Source organism: Pecten maximus, unplaced genomic scaffold (genome assembly GCF_902652985.1).
Source record: "Pecten maximus unplaced genomic scaffold, xPecMax1.1, whole genome shotgun sequence".
In the NCBI taxonomy this organism is placed as follows: domain Eukaryota; kingdom Metazoa; phylum Mollusca; class Bivalvia; order Pectinida; family Pectinidae; genus Pecten; species Pecten maximus.
Window position 1 is genome coordinate 472 of NW_022979918.1, and position 18,370 is coordinate 18,841.

Below are 18,370 nucleotides of genomic sequence, written 5' to 3' on the forward strand. Positions count from 1 at the left end.
GAGAAAGAAGCAGTTGCTTGGAAATTCAATATTTATGGATCTCATGGTTATATAAGACGATCGAAAGCTCGAAATAATTCATAGAAATGTCACAATCTGGAAATAAACGCAAACATAAATCTGATAGCCGGGAAACAATGGTCGAAAAAAAATTCATGACATAGAGATGCAAACGACCAATGACGTCATTCCTATTCCCATTTTGATGTTCCCTGAAAAACTTTCCTCTTTTCAAGTATGAGCATATGGTAATATTACAGCTCATGTCTGTTGAGGTAAAGATCTTTGGACAATTATACATAAATTATAACAAGAAATACGACAATATGCTTGATTAAAGATTTATTATGAATGAGGCATAAACACTTGTCGCGTTGACCACTTTCCTTTCAGTAACGTTGGTCTGATGCCCATAAATTGTCGAGCCGTTGGCCACAGTCTATTTAGTCTCGCAAGTGTTGTCTTTAACAAAGCTGCAGGCTTCAAATGCAAATATACGGTCCCTGCAAAATATAAATGATCATATTTGCTAACGTAAGTAGTAGCAAAGCTAAATTCATTATCAAATTGTATATGATTAATATCACATTTTACCACATCACTGAAGGGGTCAGCACGCCAAATGTGAAGAAATAAGCACGATTCTGGTTGCAAAATCTCAAAATTCTATACAAATATTTCAATGTCTCATCATAAAATTAATGATTAATAACGATATATGTAGAATATCTCACTAATTATGTCAATAATAATATTCAGGTCCCCCGATACAATACTTATCCCCTATCGCAACACACTGTTTAGTAACCATATAATACGTGTCCCCTACCACAACACAATGTTAAGTCACCATACAATACAATACGTGTCCCCTATCGCAACACACTGTTTAGTAACCATATAATACGTGTCCCCTACCACAACACACTGTTTAGTCATCATACGATATATGTTCCCTACCACAACACACTGTTAAGTCACCATGCAATACAATACGTGTCCCCTAGCGCAACACACTGTTTAGTCACCACACAATACGTGTCCCCTACCACAACACACTGTTTAGTCATCATACGATATATGTTCCCTACCACAACACACTGTTTTGTCACCACACAATAATTGCCCCTACCACAACACACTGTTTTGTCACCACACAATACAGGTCCCCTACCTCAACACACCGTTAAGTCACCACACAATACAGGTCATCTACCACAATACACTGTTTAGCCACCACACAATACAATACGTGTTCCCTACCACAACACAATGTTAAGCCACCACACAATACAGGTCCCCTACCACAACACACTATTTAGTCACCACACAATAATTGCCCCTACCACAACACACTGTTTAGTCACCACACAATACATGTCCCCTACCACAACACACTGTTAAGTCACCACACAATACATGTCCCCTACCACAACACACTGTTTATTCATCATAAAATATAAGTCCCCTACCACAACACACTGTTAAGTCACCAAACGACACAACACGTGTCCCCTACCACAACACATTGTTTAGTCACCACACAATATAATACGTGATCCTTACCACAACACACTGTTTAGTCACCACACAATAATTTCCCCTACCACAACACACTGTTTAGTGACCACACAATACAATACGTGTTCCCTACCACAACACACTGTTTAGTCACCACACAATACAATACGTGTTCCCTACCACAAAACACTGTTTAGTCACCGCACAATACGTGTCCCCTACCACAACACACTGTTTAGTAATCATACGATATATGTCCCCTACCACAACACACTGTTTTGTCACCACACAATACAGGTCCCCTACCACAACACACTGTTTAGTCACCACACAATACAGGTCCCCTACCACAACACACTGTTTAGTAATCATACGATATATGTCCCCTACCACAACACACTGTTTAGTAATCATACGATACATGTCCTCTACCACAACACACTGTTAAGTCACCACACAATACAGGTCCCCTACCACAACACACTGTTTAGTCACCACACAATACATGTCCCCTACCACAACACACTGTTTAGTCACCACACAATACGTGTCCCCTACCACAACATACTGTTTAGTCACCACACAATACAGGTCCGCTACCACAACACACTGTTTAGTGACCACACAATACAGGCCCACTACCACAACACACTGTTTAGTGACCACACAATACAATACGTGTTCCCTACCACAACACACTGCTTAGTAATCATACGATACATGTCCCCTACCACAACACACTGTTTAGTCACCACACACTACAGGTCCCCTACCACAACACACTGTTTAGTCACCACACAATACAGGTCCCCTACCACAACACACTGTTTAATCACCACACAATACAGGTCCCCTACCACAACACACTGTTTAGTGACCACACAATACGTGTTCCCTACCACAACACACTGTTTAGTCACCACACAATACAGGTCCCCTACCACAACACACTGTTTAGTGACCACACAATACGTGTTCCCTACCACAACACACTGTTTAGTCACCACACAATACGTGTCCCCTACCACAACACACTGTTTAGTCACCACAAAATAATTTCCCCTACCACAACACACTGTTTAGTAATCATACGATATATGTCCCCTACCACAACACACTGTTAAGTCACCACACAATACAGGTCCCCTACCACAACACACTGTTTAGTGACCACACAATACAATACGTGTTCCCTACCACAACACACTGTTTAGTCACCACAGACTAATTTCCCCTACCACAACACACTGTTTAGTAATCATACGATATATGTCCCCTACCACAACACACTGTTTAGTGACCACACAATACAATACGTGTTCCCTACCACAACACACTGTTTAGTCACCACACAATAATTTCCCCTACCACAACACACTGTTTAGTAATCATACGATATATGTCCCCTACCACAACACACTGTTTAGTGACCACACAATACAATACGTGTTCCCTACCACAACACACTGTTTAGTCACCACACAATACATGTCCCCTACCTCAACACACTGTTTAGTCACCACACAACACGTGTCCCCTACCACAACACACTGTTTAGTCACCACACAATACATGTCCTCTACCACAACACACTGTTAAGTCACCACACAATACAGGTCCCCTACCTCAACACACTGTTTAGTCACCACACAATACATGTCCCCTACCACAACACACTGTTAAGTCACCACACACTACAGGTCCCCTACCTCAACACACTGTTTAGTCACCACACAATACATGTCCCCTACCACAACACACTGTTTAGTCACCACACAATACAGGTCATCTACCACAACACACTGTTTAGTCACCACACAACACGTGTCCCCTACCACAACACACTGTTTAGTCACCACACAATACATGTCCTCTACCACAACACACTGTTAAGTCACCACACAATACAGGTCATCTACCACAACACACTGTTTAGTCACCACACAATACAATACGTGTCCCCTACCTCAACACACTGTTTAGTCACCACACAATACGTGTCCCCTACCTCAACACACTGTTAAGTCACCACACAATAGGTGTCCCCTACCTCAACATACTGTTTAGTCACCACACAATACCTGTCCCCTACCACAACACACTGTTTAGTCACCACACAATACAGGTCCCCTACCACAACACACTGTTTTGTCACAACACAATACAGGTCCTCTACCACAACACACTGATTTGTCACAACACAATACAGGTCCTCTACCACAACACACTGTTTTGTCACAACACAATACATGTCCCCTAACAAAAGACATGTCTACAATGGGTCATTGCCGTCCTTTTTGTATATTTGAATGCACTAAATAGACACTATTACATTATATTACATTATAAAGTGACGTTTTTTGTTTATTTGCTCTCTAACATTATAGTTTGTGTTGTACTTATCCATTTCAGATTTACCCTATTTTAAGATAAACATAACTTACTCAAAATAGTTGTTATGGATACTGTGAATTCCATGGATATATTTGCCATCCGGTACGGAATACTGTAACTGTCCGTCAAAATGGTTGAGGTACCATGTAAAACCACAGTTGTTTCTATGATAGCCTGTTCGATAATGACAAAATAAAGCGTGCTTCATGTATGATCACTTTGTAGAGAAAAATAAAAACAAAAAAAAAACAGGCCAAAATTTAAAAAAAAAAGGGGGGCATTAAAACGAAACAAAGAATACTGACTCAATTTTTAAAACTTAATTTTAACTGAAAGGACTGTCTGTTTTTGGCCCCCAAATCCATCATATTTCAATTTCATTATTGAAACCTCAAATTATTGCATTTCAAATTTAGACTATATCCCTCATGCCTTTGCAATGTGTTTTCGTTGTTTTTGTGCTTTGATTGTCATGGTAACCTTTCCGAATATGCATAAATTACTTGAATGAAAATATTTGGACAATTTTGGTCAATTCAACCTTCTTTTTCATGTAACAACCATATAACACATTCTTGAACAAACTTTATATTTCTCTTATTATGTGCTTTAGGTGCTCACATAGTCCCGTCTCATTTGATATTAAGTTTGTTCATGAAAGCGTTCAATAGTTTCTAATATAAATCAAAGTACTGCAGGAACTGTAGCGCTAAAACTATTGTTCAATTTTATCAGTTGACACTATTATACATTCTTTTCTGTTGTAACTGTATCACCAACAGGTTTTCCCTTATTTTTGAGCAAGTCGATATTCAGTTCTTCAATTGGTTCATTACCGTAATTTGACAGATAACACGTTTGGACCTGACCAAACTCACATGTCCATTGTATTCAGTTTAGCTAGCAAAATGAGTTTTAAAGTGTTAGAACAAGTGTTTCATTGAGTATGGTTAATGCTCACTTATTCCAAAAACGTTGTTGACTTCTATTACATGAACGCATCAGTCGAATGTAACTAAACTATATATGAAATTTGAGATTTAGCGATAATGGCTGTTTGTCGGCTATGCTGTTTTCAGATTGGTCCCAAAATACAATACGAGGGACCAAGAGGAACCTACATATGAAATTTGAGAAAGATCCCCTTACCTTCTGTAAGATAGCGATAACAAACTTCAGTTGTCAAATTCCAAGATGGCTGTCTGTTGGCTTTGTTTTTATCCGACTGGTCCCAAAATGAAATATGCATAAGAAGGGGCCAAGGGCAACCTCCATAATTATGAGATGGTTGGCTAAAATTAGGTTTTATTTGGTATTAATTTCAGAGAATGGACTCAAATATATGTTCTTCATTGCACAATTGTATCATGTATGTAAAACTATTAGGGTTTATATTTTTATCATTCGTAATTCAAGCCCCGATTTCCGCCTGAGTTGAATTTTAAGTCAATAGTTATATGTTGTTGAAATAGCATTATTATTAAGACATAAATTGAAATATTAAAGATACTTGTACAAACTGTATATTAGTTAACAATCAACACAAACGTTGCTGCATTGGAATCATTTAAATTTTAAGAACATCTTATTTTGATATACATATGTTACACCATAACTTTTTTAAACGTTTTACAATTTCAACTTTCTCACTTTGCAAATTTTACATGAACTTGTATAATACAAAATAAGAATAAAAATAATGATTTAATATGTTATCGATGATTATACATATTACATTATATGCAAGAAATAGTGAGCTGGGGTCTTTCCCGAACACTAACTCTGGTTCGGGTGGGGTGTTTACATGGGGATTGAGATGTGTTGATAGGTATTTATAGTCTGTTACAGAAATATCCTCAGTGTAAGAACACAGGTAAATCAACTCACCTGTTTGGTGATCAGAAAATCATTAGCTGCTGATAAATTATTATTGCATTTCATTGTATTGTATTGATGATTGTCCAAATGTTTCAGAAATAAATATTTGTTATTATATAATACAATATAGATCAGTAACTGCAGAACTATTGTAGTATTCTTGTGATATCTTTTTCAGGTCTAATAAGTACTGGTTTTCTTCAAATAGCTTTACATATATTGCTTTTTTTCAGATTTGTTTAGATTATCATATAATTACTTTATAGATCAGTTCTTACAGAACGATATTCTTGTGTGTATCTGTTTCAGGTTTAGCAAGTAAAAATAGTTTTTATGTATCATACGCGGAATGGCGAATGCACAGGTTAGTGTTATAATTTCATCATCAACATATATTGTCAGTATTAATCGTTAACATCTAAAATCAGTGTATTGAATTAAGAAACCAATTTATAATTTTATTGATCTATTTTGTATTAATATATCTAATCTGATATTATCATTATCAATAGAAAAATATATAACTAGGCATAGTGCTTTTAAAATTTGATTTGTTTATATAGAGTCTATATTTATATGTTTAATATTGCAAGTTCAATATTACAAGTAAAATCTTTCATATGGTAAAGCTTTGAATTTGGACAACTGTATTCATATGCCTGAGCTGACCCTATTTTTTACCTGAGTTGGTATTCAATATTGAAACAGACTATAACTAAACTATAAAGAACTTCTGTTTATAATCTATTTATTAAAAACTTAAAAACAAACAATAAGTACATTACAAAATGGTCAGAAGAACTGAATTTGGTAGAAGGTACAGTATGGTGGAAAAAATAAACATAATCCCTTTTAAATCCACTATAGACTGTAAATTAAGATGGTTTCAATATAGAATAATACACAGGATTATAAGTACAAACAAATATTTACATATGAAAAACCTAAAGGACTCTCCATTATGTACTTTTTGTAACCGTCATACAGAAACTATAGTCCACATTTTTTGGGAATGCAGACTAGTAGCAATCTTCTGGGAAGATTTCAAAGTATGGCTATATGATGATACTTAACTAATTTACAATTACATGTTACAGATGTAATCTTGGGAAAGTTACATAAAGTTCAAGAAGTCAAATATCTCAATACGTTAGTATTAATAGCAAAATTCCATATTTATAAACAAAAAATTAAAAATTGTCTCCCCTGTATTAATGGATTCATAAAAGAACTAGATTTGTATCTAAAAACAGAGGAGGTAATTTACAAAAACAACATGGATTATGATAGTTTTGTGAAAAAAATGGTCTATATAAGTGAATATTTTTTTTGGGATCTTCTTTACACACATCATAACATGTACATGTACTTAAAAGTAAGTCAAAAGTTTTTTTTTTTATATATATACCTTTAAACACAATATATTAAAATGAGAGAAAGCGTGAGTGGAAGGTTGTTTGTTTGTTTGTCTCTGTATTCCAAAAAAAAAAAAAAAAAATCTTTTTTTTTCTATTCATCACTTAATACGTATTGTACATCTTACTGCTGTAATGATATGTCTGTATTATTATACCATGTAAAATATGTACCTGTATGTATACTATATGTAAAAGGATGAATACAAAAGATTTCAAAACTGAAAAAAAAACTATAAAGAACTTTCTACTTAAACACATTCCTTTGTCTTTACCAGAGATGGTGTTCGGGGAATGAGCCAGTGAGTACATGGCACGGTAGAATAGTGATTTGCAGTTTTATGAGTTGTTTTTTACATTAATTATACAAAGGCTACTCAATTTCCAGTTTGTATTATTATATTACCTTAGTAAGTAAGATTATGAAATGTATATATGATTGACTGCTTAGATTCAATTTCTGTATTAAAATTTATTTAATTTTTGTTGCTATTTTAGCGTGTGCTTTATAGATTTACTGGGCAATATGACTTTCAAAATATTTCAACAATACAAATTACTCCATCCTACTCCTACCATATATGAAGACTAATTTCTCACACCAATAAGTTGACATATCTGTGTATCTCTAACCGGCCAGTGTATTGAAATATTTTCTGAGGCTATACCTGAACTGTCCAGGTATCCAAATGGTGTCACACCTGTATAAGCAGGGATGAGGAGGGAGGGGGAGGGGTGTTAAGCTATATTCCCAGAGATATACCCAGAATTTCCAAAGACTGTCTTTATAATAACTTTAACTAGATGTAAATCATCTTTGACTGGAAGTGTAAAGATACAGTATTTTATATCGGATTAGAAAACTCTACTGAGCTAGATCTAGTTACACTTCTTTTGCATTAAAACACACGTACTTGTGCAATTAATATGAAAATGTGAATAAGACCATCAAATGTAAGATGGCTATAGATATTCATGATTTATACGATGTAGAATTGATTAAAAAGTTGTAACATTCCAATTTAAATATATATAAGTCAATTTCGGATCAATGTTAAAACGAGTCTCGATGATGATAGACAGCAAATTTTTTACAAGAATTTGCTTAATATATCCGTGCTGTTTATAGTCCAAATATGTTTATAAGTATATATACGTATCTGCTTTTTTTAATAAAACTTTGTGTTTATAAGTTCCTTAGCAAATATAACTAGGTTGTAAATACCATAATTTCACTTCAGGTAAAGTTGTTAATTGGAGAATTCACCTGTGACACAATTTGCGGTCAAAAGCGGTGACAACAGATTTCAGCGCTAAAAGCTATCCGAAAATGGCTGAAAAATTACTAAATGTTCATTTTTTTTCTAATTTATGCATGATTGATAATTATTGTTTCAGTATTATCAGGAGTGTATTCCATAATTAAAATGCATTGAATTGAGAGCTTGATAATCAGTTTCATAATTGGATGATTTGGCGGCCAAAATAGGCCCAAACCAATCATAGTCATTCTATATAATTAGGGCAGAATATTCACACAGATGTGAGTTGTATGGAGAGCTGCGTGTGTTCTCTGCTTTATCTTCCTTATTTGTCATACAAGCAGATGTCGAATTTGGATTTACTCATATAAAGTCAAAGGTGACATGTGTGTTACATTTACATTTAAACTGCAGCCTATATGCTAGGGATAGGGTTACTTATCAGTAGCTTTATCAAGCTCGCTTGGAGGTTATTTAAGTATTGAACTGCGTTCATTTGGAAGTTATGGGCTGATGAACTGGACAAAGACAAATTTGATGAAGCGTGCGATATATATATATATATATATATATATATAGTAATAACAATAAAAAAAAACACAAACCATTTTTTTTCTTTTTTTTCGACGCAATATTTTAAAAGCGCTGAGAGATTAGTGTGTTCGTCATTTAAGAAAAATACAGCGTATACACATATTGTTTTTCTCGCGGCACAATTACGACAGGAAATAAATCTATATCTTCGGATCACCAAACACATAGTCTATATGATACATTGCGCTATTATATAGATATATAACTAAGCAACACAAATGACGAAGGAAGACAACTTATTGACTCGTGCCCTGACCGGGCCTCGAACTCACGTTCTACGGCATCCACTCGCCTAGCCAGAAATACCCGCAGCCTATACCGCAGTGCGACAAGAACGCCGATGTGGTGCAGTGGTATAGGTGGTATATACACTATATTCCAAGATGTTTACTAAATTTCAACCAAAAGCCCAATATTTAACAGATCAATGAAGTAGAGAAAACACCATTCAATGGTGGACGCCAATATCCCTACTTTAAATCCTGTTTGAAGAGCAGCCATTTAAACTAAGCCACCATTACAAGGTTCATTGCTATGCACGAGCCTACCACCGTCACTAAATCAAGACAATGTATTTAAGGATTAACATCAATTATTTTTTCTGTTATACAGTCATAACAGAAAAAAACTGGAGTGTACTCTAAATAAACCGCGAAGCGGTTTATGAAGAGAGTACACTGCAGTTTTGTATGTTATGACTGTATAACAGAAAAAAATAACTAATGTTAATTCTCATAATTTGATTTCGTCTTATACGCACCAAGATATTTCACTTTCTTTGGTGAACTCTTTTCTGTGATTAATTATTACGCAACGTCATAAGCCAATCAAAAATGACGTTACATTCCACAACGTCAAAAATTTTGTTATGGAGGTATAACAAATTATTTCAGCCAATGAAAATGCGTGTTTCATAAAAAATTATATTATTAATACTATAATCCTATGTCATAGAAAATATCGTAGGTTCGTAAAGGACACACGAAGGAGGACACATGACGGACAACACACGGAGACGGACACACGACGGACGACACACAAAGAATGACACACGACGGAGGAAACACAAGGAAGGACACACGACGGGCGACACTCGACAGACGACACAAAAAGAACGAAACACGAAGAACGACACACGACGGTCGACATACGATGGACGACACACAAAGAACGACACACGAATGACGACACACGAAGAACGACACACGACAGACGACACACGAAGAACGACACACGAAGAACGACACACGAAGAACAACACACGAAGAACGACACACGGCAGACAACACACGAAGAACAGCACACGAAGAACGACACACGGCAGACGACACACGAATAACGACACATAAAGAACGACACACGACGGACGACACAGGAAGAACAACACACGACGGACAACAAACGGCAGACGACACACGGAGAATAACACACAAAGAACAACAAACGAAGACAACAAACGAAGAACAAAAAAACGAAGAACAACACACGAAGAAAGACACACGGCAGACGACAAACGAAGAACGACACCCGACGGACGACACACGAAGAATAACACACAAAGAACAACAAACGAAGAACAAAAAACGAAGAACAACACACGAAGAAAGACACACGGCAGACGACAAACGAAGAACGACACCCGACGGACGACACACGAAGAACAACACACACCGGACGACACACGGCAGACGACACATAAAGAAGAACAACACACGAAGAACGACACACGAAGAACGACACACGGCAGACGACAAATAAAGAACGATGCACGACGAACGACACACGACGGACGAAACACACGGAAGGACACACGAAGGACGGCACATGACGGGCGACACACGACAGACGACACACGACACACAAATAACGACACACAAAGAATGATACACGAAGAACGACACACGAAGACCAACACACGAAGACCGACACCCGAAGAACGAAACACGACGGACGACACACAAATAACGACACACGAAGGACGACACACAAAGAACGAAACACGACGCACGACACACAAATAACGACACACGAAGGACGACACACGAAGAACGATACACGAAGGACGATACACGAAGGACGATACACGAGGAAGATACACGACAGACGACACATAAAGAGCGATACACGACGGACAACACACGACGGACGACACACGAATAGCGACACACAAAAAAGACACACGACAGACGACACATAAAGAACGACACACGAAGAACGACAAACAGAGAACGACACACGACGGACGACACACCAAGAACATTAGACGACGGACGACAAACGACTGACGACACACGACGGACGACTCACAAAGAACGACACACGAAGGACGACACACGACGGTCGACACACGACGAACACCAAGTGACGGGTAGAGCTATCTATATGAACACATCACTTAAGACATTGATACATGTTTAAGTGGTACGTACCTCTCATGTGGCAGCACTGGACTTTCCATATCCTGTCTTCCTCACGGTCGCGGTGGAAACTTCGGAAACCGTTGATGAATGAATCTCCGGGACATTGGTACAACATTGGTCGATCAAACCGATTTATAAAATAGGCTGTAATGAATGTAAAATACAGGTAATATATTAAAATGGCAGTATTTGAGTAAATGAACAACTGTGAGAGAAAGGTGGTTAGGTGGCCTCAACTAACGCCGATAGAACAATATATGAGGAACACAAATATCAAATACTATACTGACCCTGGCTGTTAATAGGATGTTCATAAAAAACAAACAAACACAACAAAACAAAAAAACAAACCAAACTATATGATGATAGGTACCTGTCCAAGTACATCTCTCTGTTATGATGTCAGTAGGGAGTTGGTGGCAAGTAAATGACCATTTTCTGTCCTCATGTTTGTTGCTATGAATGCTTGATATGTTTTTCAAGAAATCACCGCTCTGACAGGAAAAATTTAACGGCTTATTATAGCTATTGGCGTTGATGATGTTCGTCGAGACTTCCCCATAGAAGAATGACACTATCAATGGTATCTGTTTAAAAAATGATATAATCACGTAAATATTAATCTTCCTCACAAGGTAATGACCATATAACACAGAAGGTTGTAATAGAGAAAACTAGAGTCACTTCCGAGCTCAGATATAAAGTTCCCAGTGGCTTCTGTGTAGTTGGCAGGGATATCCCTACCTGAGTTTGGCAGGTCAACAACAACACACACACACACACAACCACTACCATCAGCATCTACTAGGTACGATATGGCGAGCTGACACCTGGTATATTTTGGAATTATAATTTAAATAATTCATTTTATCTTACCGACAACATTTTTTTTTTTTTTTTTTTTTTTTTTTTTTATTTTTCTATTAATTTTGTAAATAAGATATTTATTCATATACAATTTCTTAAAATTGTTTTTATTTTATTTTGATATATAATGCTTGAAAGAAAATTCAAATGTAAAATAAGTTCCAATTAACATTTTATTACTATCTAATGGTATTACTACCTTGCTTTAAAAGCTCCCATTTATATGGCCGGTAATTCAAAGCGTTGATATACACCTGACAAATTACTAGAAGCCATGTCTTTTAACTCTATCTATATAAACATGATTTTGTTTCGATTATTGTCTAAGCAGAAATCGAGTTTGGCTTAGGCAGAAATAGTTTTGCCTGGGCAAAAATTGAATTCTGCCTAGGCAAGACAAAATTATCTAATTATGACATCCTTCCCGCGCCATACCTTTTAAAAAAAAATTAATATCTTTTTTGCTTCATTTTTTTTCACTCCAGGTTAAACTATGAGTTGAAATGTTTAAAGTATTCTTTATATGAGAATAGCTTTAAGATCTTCTACCAAAAGACATCACTATAAGAGAAATTGGTTTTACTCTGGAGTGCAAACGTGTAAGCTATTATTTCATTGTTTGAATTATGGTTTATATTCAAAATATAACTAACAAATAAAATAAATAAAATTATCTGTATAACACTTACAGGACTTACCTTTCTAAATTTTTTTTCTCAAATACTTACGAGTAAACGAACTCCAGCCGGGATGAACATATTTCACTACTTTCGCCAAACTAAGGGACTCTGCCAAAATCGTGTTGCAAATGGCTTGTATCCACTGTGCAATAATTCGCGTCACTGATTCGTAAGAGTCATCAGACGAGAATAAAGATGTTTATACAGGTATGTCTTTATATAGTACCCGTAATCAATAGTGCTTGTCTATTGGCTTTTAAACGCGTTTAAACGGACATATATTTCATCAGTATTGTAAAGATATATCCAATCATTTAGTCCCAAGCATAGGATATATATTGTACGAGCCATGTTATACGTTTATGTATACATCAGCTTATGAATATTATATGGACTACTTAGTCATATGTAACTGCTTTCTCGAAAAACTCTACTTTGACTTCCAAAGCAGAGAAAAGTTCTCCTAACATAGAAGGGAGTAGCGCAAGTGTATGAAATACATTTTATATTAATATATAGTTAATCTAGATTAAAGTGAATTTTTTTAAATTTATTTATTTTTCTTTTTATTCTTTTTTTGTTTGCATTTCATTTATGATATGTTTTATGTTTTTTTTTTAAATGAGGCCTGCTCTGATGTCTACTCGACCGTTATCGAAAAAACGATAATCATACCATCTTATACAATATACTAAGTTGTATTACGAAATACTAAACTTTTAATACAATATACTAAGTTGTACAGACAAGACACTAAATTGTAAATAGAAGATACTAAGCTGTTCATATATGATGCTAAGTTGTACGTACAGGATGATGAGTTGTACATACAGAATACTAAGTTGTACGTACAATATACTAAGTTGTACATACAGAATACTAAGTTGTACGTAAAAGATACTAAGTTGTACGTACAGTATACTAAGTTTTATGTACAAGATACTTTGTTGTATATACGGGATACTAAGTTGTACATATAGGATACTAAGTTGTACATACAATATGCTAAGTTGTACGTACATACTACTAAGTTGTAAATACAGGATACTAAGTTGTAAATACAGGATACTAAGTTGTAAATACAGGATAATAAGTTGTACGTACAGGATACTAAGTTGTACATACAGGATAATAAGTTGTACGTACAGGATACTAAGTTGTACATACAGGATAATAAGTTGTACGTACAGGATTATAAGTTATACATACAGTACACTAAGTTTTACGTAAAAGTTACTAAGTTGTACGTTCTATATATAAGTTAAACATGCAAGATACTAAGTTGTACGTACACAGTTTTAAGTTGTACGTGTAATATACTCCAATGTATTATCTGACCACTGGTTTGCAAAATCGATTAATCAATAACACCTGCTAATGCGAAATTAAAAGAACACATGTTTACTCAGATATTATTCTAAATGATATGTGAAATGTATCCGAGTTTTGTGTATTCAGTTGTGTTATCTGATGACTGGTTTGAAGACTTGATGTATCAATAACACCTGCTAATACGAAGTGTATCAATAGGCCAGTAATATTAGGAGGATAATTTGACTCGTAATAGTATTCATTTCAATGTTTTTATGTCGGCACATACTCTAGAAACACCAAAGAAAAAGTATCAATCAATTCAATTTTCGGAAAATGATTAAATCGACAGATATTCAAGACATGTTACATGTAGGAGTTTCCAATTCAATTTTTAGTTGGGGGTAGGGGTGATTTTACATCATATTTTATTAATGGAAAGCACTATATTCGTATTCACTAAATATTATGCTGATACATTCACTTATTTAAACTTATTAACATACAATGGAATCAATTAGCGAAAGACAATTAGTTAAAGAACATGGGCAAATTATGAATTAAAGTAGCAGTGTACATGTATTTCGTTACTGGTTCAAATCTCTGTTTGAGGTAGGGATACATTTTTCATCATATCTTTTAATGTATGTATGAATTCATGTGTTATGGTTCAGTGTTATATATGGATTGAATAGATTTTTTTTATATTTTCATTGCGGCTATGGATACCAGTAGCTAGCTACATATCCCGTGGCGCGCGGTAGCCTCGGAGGATATGTAGCTAGCTACTGGTATTCATAGCCGCAAAGAAAATTTAAAAAATCTATTCAATTCATATATTTACATAACGTTGATTTAAGAAATTTATATCGAGAAAACAAGAAATTTAATTAAAAAGACAAATTTGTCATGTATACGACGAAACGCCAAATTATTTGAACAGCCGGGAGATCCCGCCTTTGCACCATCGTTTACCGTGTCCTTCCGCTCCGCAGTTTGCAGTCGTTTATTTATTTATTTATTTATATTTTGCTTGTTATTTAAAACAAAGAGGCATGAAATAACATCGAAAACAATAATTTGAGTTAAATTAGATTTAATTTATGTTAATAGATTACAAAGAAAACATAATTTACGGAAATGAAACGAGAACTATTTTCAAGCGTATTGATATTTTTCTGATGTTATGTGTGAAAAATCAGCACGAGAGACAATGTTTTCATAGTTTATTCATGGTCATATGTTTGTTGTTTTCACTTGGTATGTTCATATCAGCAAACCACATTAGGAATGTAAATATTTAAGCATTATTCTCAATTTATTTTTGGTTTATGAAGTCATAGACAAAAAAACGGATGGGCATTCTTCATAGACGCGAAGCGAGCGTCTATGAAGAATGCCCATCCGTTTTTTTTCCACATAGGAAAGCAGTGATAGCTTATCCATCCCTCGCTACGACTTGACTGATTGCATATCTGTTCAAGAAGACCTGCTCACGGTCTTTGATATCTTGATCTGCCGGTATTGTCTTCAATGCTGCTCCTTTACCGATACCAAACGGTCTGTATGAATGGCTGGCAGCGACCGACATATTTTTGGTCCGAGAACTGTTGTGTTCTTCTAATACCACATACTTTAATGTGCTTTAGCATATCTGCTGATCGAAAATACAGGTGATGTGCGTCATCTAGTCAATAAAAACACAGGATAACCAATAGGTCAGTGTCTTCGCCAACGACAGCAACATCCCTAGTCGGAGTCAGCTGAACTGTCGTTTGAACTATCATTCTATCAGCGTCCGCAATGGCATGACTTGTTGGAACATTGTTTTCACAGAGTTTTGTGCTAAGCGTATCAATGCAATCCTGTCTTTTATCCGTGTTACCAAGAACACAATCCTTGTTTGCCTTGCATGACATGTCTTCGGTGAAGTTTGCCTTCGGGTAGACGTTGGCTCTCCGTAGGTGTGTCACGTCCTTCGTATTCGGCCGTGAAGGGTAGCCGTCAAATACCACAACTGAATCGTCGTATTTCCGCTTAACGCGGTCAACATACGAATTGCACAGTCTCCCCATCGACCTTGAAAGTGGATTTCGTGTTCATTGTGACAACTTGGTTTGCCTTTCTGAACGTGAATTGAATTTAAATCAATAAATTAAAAAAATATGACATAAAGAAAAGCAAATAAACAAAAATAAAAAAAACTTAACTGATAATAATGGGCAGCTGGCCAAAAGATCTGCGGTGGTCTCCATCCTGGCAGTTCAGGAATATATTGGTTGCAGTAATCATGGTATAAATCAGATATAGACGGGTCTTACATATATAAGCAACGGTTAAACTGGTTTCTGTGCTGTTGTTTTGTTAAAAATACAATTGTGTAATGTCCTCATCGTAGAACATATTTTTAACTATATTAATTTGACAGACATTAGTTATTATAGATGACACCCCTTACCCTTTATTATTTGCACTAAGCATACACCGTACATATTGAAACTTGATTCTGTTAATAGTTGTGGTGTTGTTCAGAACGCGCCTAATCCTTCATAGGCACCCTCCTAACTATCTCAACAGGGAGATGTTGCAAAAAAGATAATAGAGAAACAAAATGAAAATACAAAATATGAACAATTTAATTTAATACAAAAAGTAAACTGTCAAAACCACGACAATTTATAAATATTATGAGTTGTAAATATTATGCTGCTGTTAGTTAATATATATAACACCAAACCAATTCCATACACCACCGTCCTATGACCGATTAAACGTGTTTTTGTCTGATATATGACACTTTTGCACAATCAATGTATTGCAATGCTGGGCTTCCATAATTTTTAAGATGGTTATATAACCTCCTGTGATATGACACCAAATTGAAAAAAATTCATGCAGTTTTTCATTTTAGTATTATGAACGATTCATCAAATACTGATATATTTATTGATAATCCAGTATAGCATTGGATAATTATAGTATCGGATGCAAGCATCATACATTCGTCATAATACGAAAGCAGATGAAATCGCCGGAATTCGATTCCAATATGAATGAATATATACGAAACTGACTCGTATGGCATGACACAGACGATAACACAACATCACCTAATACATAATCAAATATCACTGATACAATATTCGAAGTAATAATTTGAAGTCGTACCATGCCATATACCGTAAACCGACGAACACATGGAGGTCTCGGCAAACAACAACAATCTAGTTACCTCCCTTTGTATGTATGGAAGGCCGTGGCGCTATAACAATTTTGTGTTATTTCGTACAACAATGATCACTTAAATTAAGTATGCTCTGCAGCCAATATTTTCCTATACTTTTGATATGTTATGTATTCACATTTTATGAATAGTTTGTGATAGGAATCGTTACTATTGCATTTTTTATGATATAGTGTAATATTACTGGACTACAGGGCAATTACGGCAATGTCAATTGTCATCTAAGTAATAGTTGTTTTCCAGTACAGGAACAGCTTAGTATTCTACAATTTGTGTTTAAAGTTCATTTCTAGTTATGGTTGCCTTATAATCATATAAAACGTCCATATTTCATCTAATCTATTTTTGATAGTGTTTATATTGAAATCGTGCCAAGCAGACTAGTTAATCTGGGCATTATCTTGTTGTATGTAACTTATACAGATCCTTTACGAATACGCTATCACAAATCCGGACTTAAATATATCCATTTTTTTTTCATATTTTTTTTTATAATTTTTTTTTTTTGTATTTTCCTACATCTTAATTACTAGGAGAGAGTTAGAGATATTTAGGTGTTTAAAGTCTTTCTTTTCGAAATATTTTGTCTTTGTACTCATAATTGATCAATTACTTGGTTTCTGAAATCTCCCAATGAACTATGGCATTATATCATAAACACTCAAAACTCTTATCTTTTTACCTGAAGGCCAAACCAAACTTTTTGTTTATATTATTTGATTGTATCCGAAAGGTCAAAAGTTTATGATTGATAAAAAGGTAAAATCAATTCAAACTATATCAT

The 18,370-nt window shown here is 35.3% G+C and overlaps 1 protein-coding gene across 1 annotated transcript; it reads right to left on the bottom strand.

Moving 5' to 3' along the window:
- Positions 1–325: 325 nt before the first annotated feature.
- LOC117319308 (hemagglutinin/amebocyte aggregation factor-like) lies at positions 326–13,322 on the bottom strand. Its single transcript, XM_033874139.1, has 5 exons — positions 13,080–13,322; positions 11,858–12,071; positions 11,494–11,628; positions 3,966–4,089; positions 326–503 (listed from the first exon to the last, which is right to left on the bottom strand). Exons 1-5 carry the CDS (start codon positions 13,107–13,109, stop codon positions 440–442), a joined length of 567 nt encoding a protein of 188 aa, XP_033730030.1. The 5' UTR covers positions 13,110–13,322; the 3' UTR covers positions 326–439.
- Between the last annotated feature and the right edge of the window lie 5,048 nt (positions 13,323–18,370).

Coding starts and splice junctions, on each gene's coding strand:
- LOC117319308 (XM_033874139.1), bottom strand. CDS start 13,109: ATGTTCATCCCGGCTGGAGTTCGTTTACTC. Junction 4,090..11,493: donor CCAGTGCTGCCACATGAGAG/GTACGTACCACT, acceptor ATTATCGAACAG/GCTATCATAGAAACAACTGT. Junction 504..3,965: donor ATCCATAACAACTATTTTGA/GTAAGTTATGTT, acceptor TATATTTTGCAG/GGACCGTATATTTGCATTTG.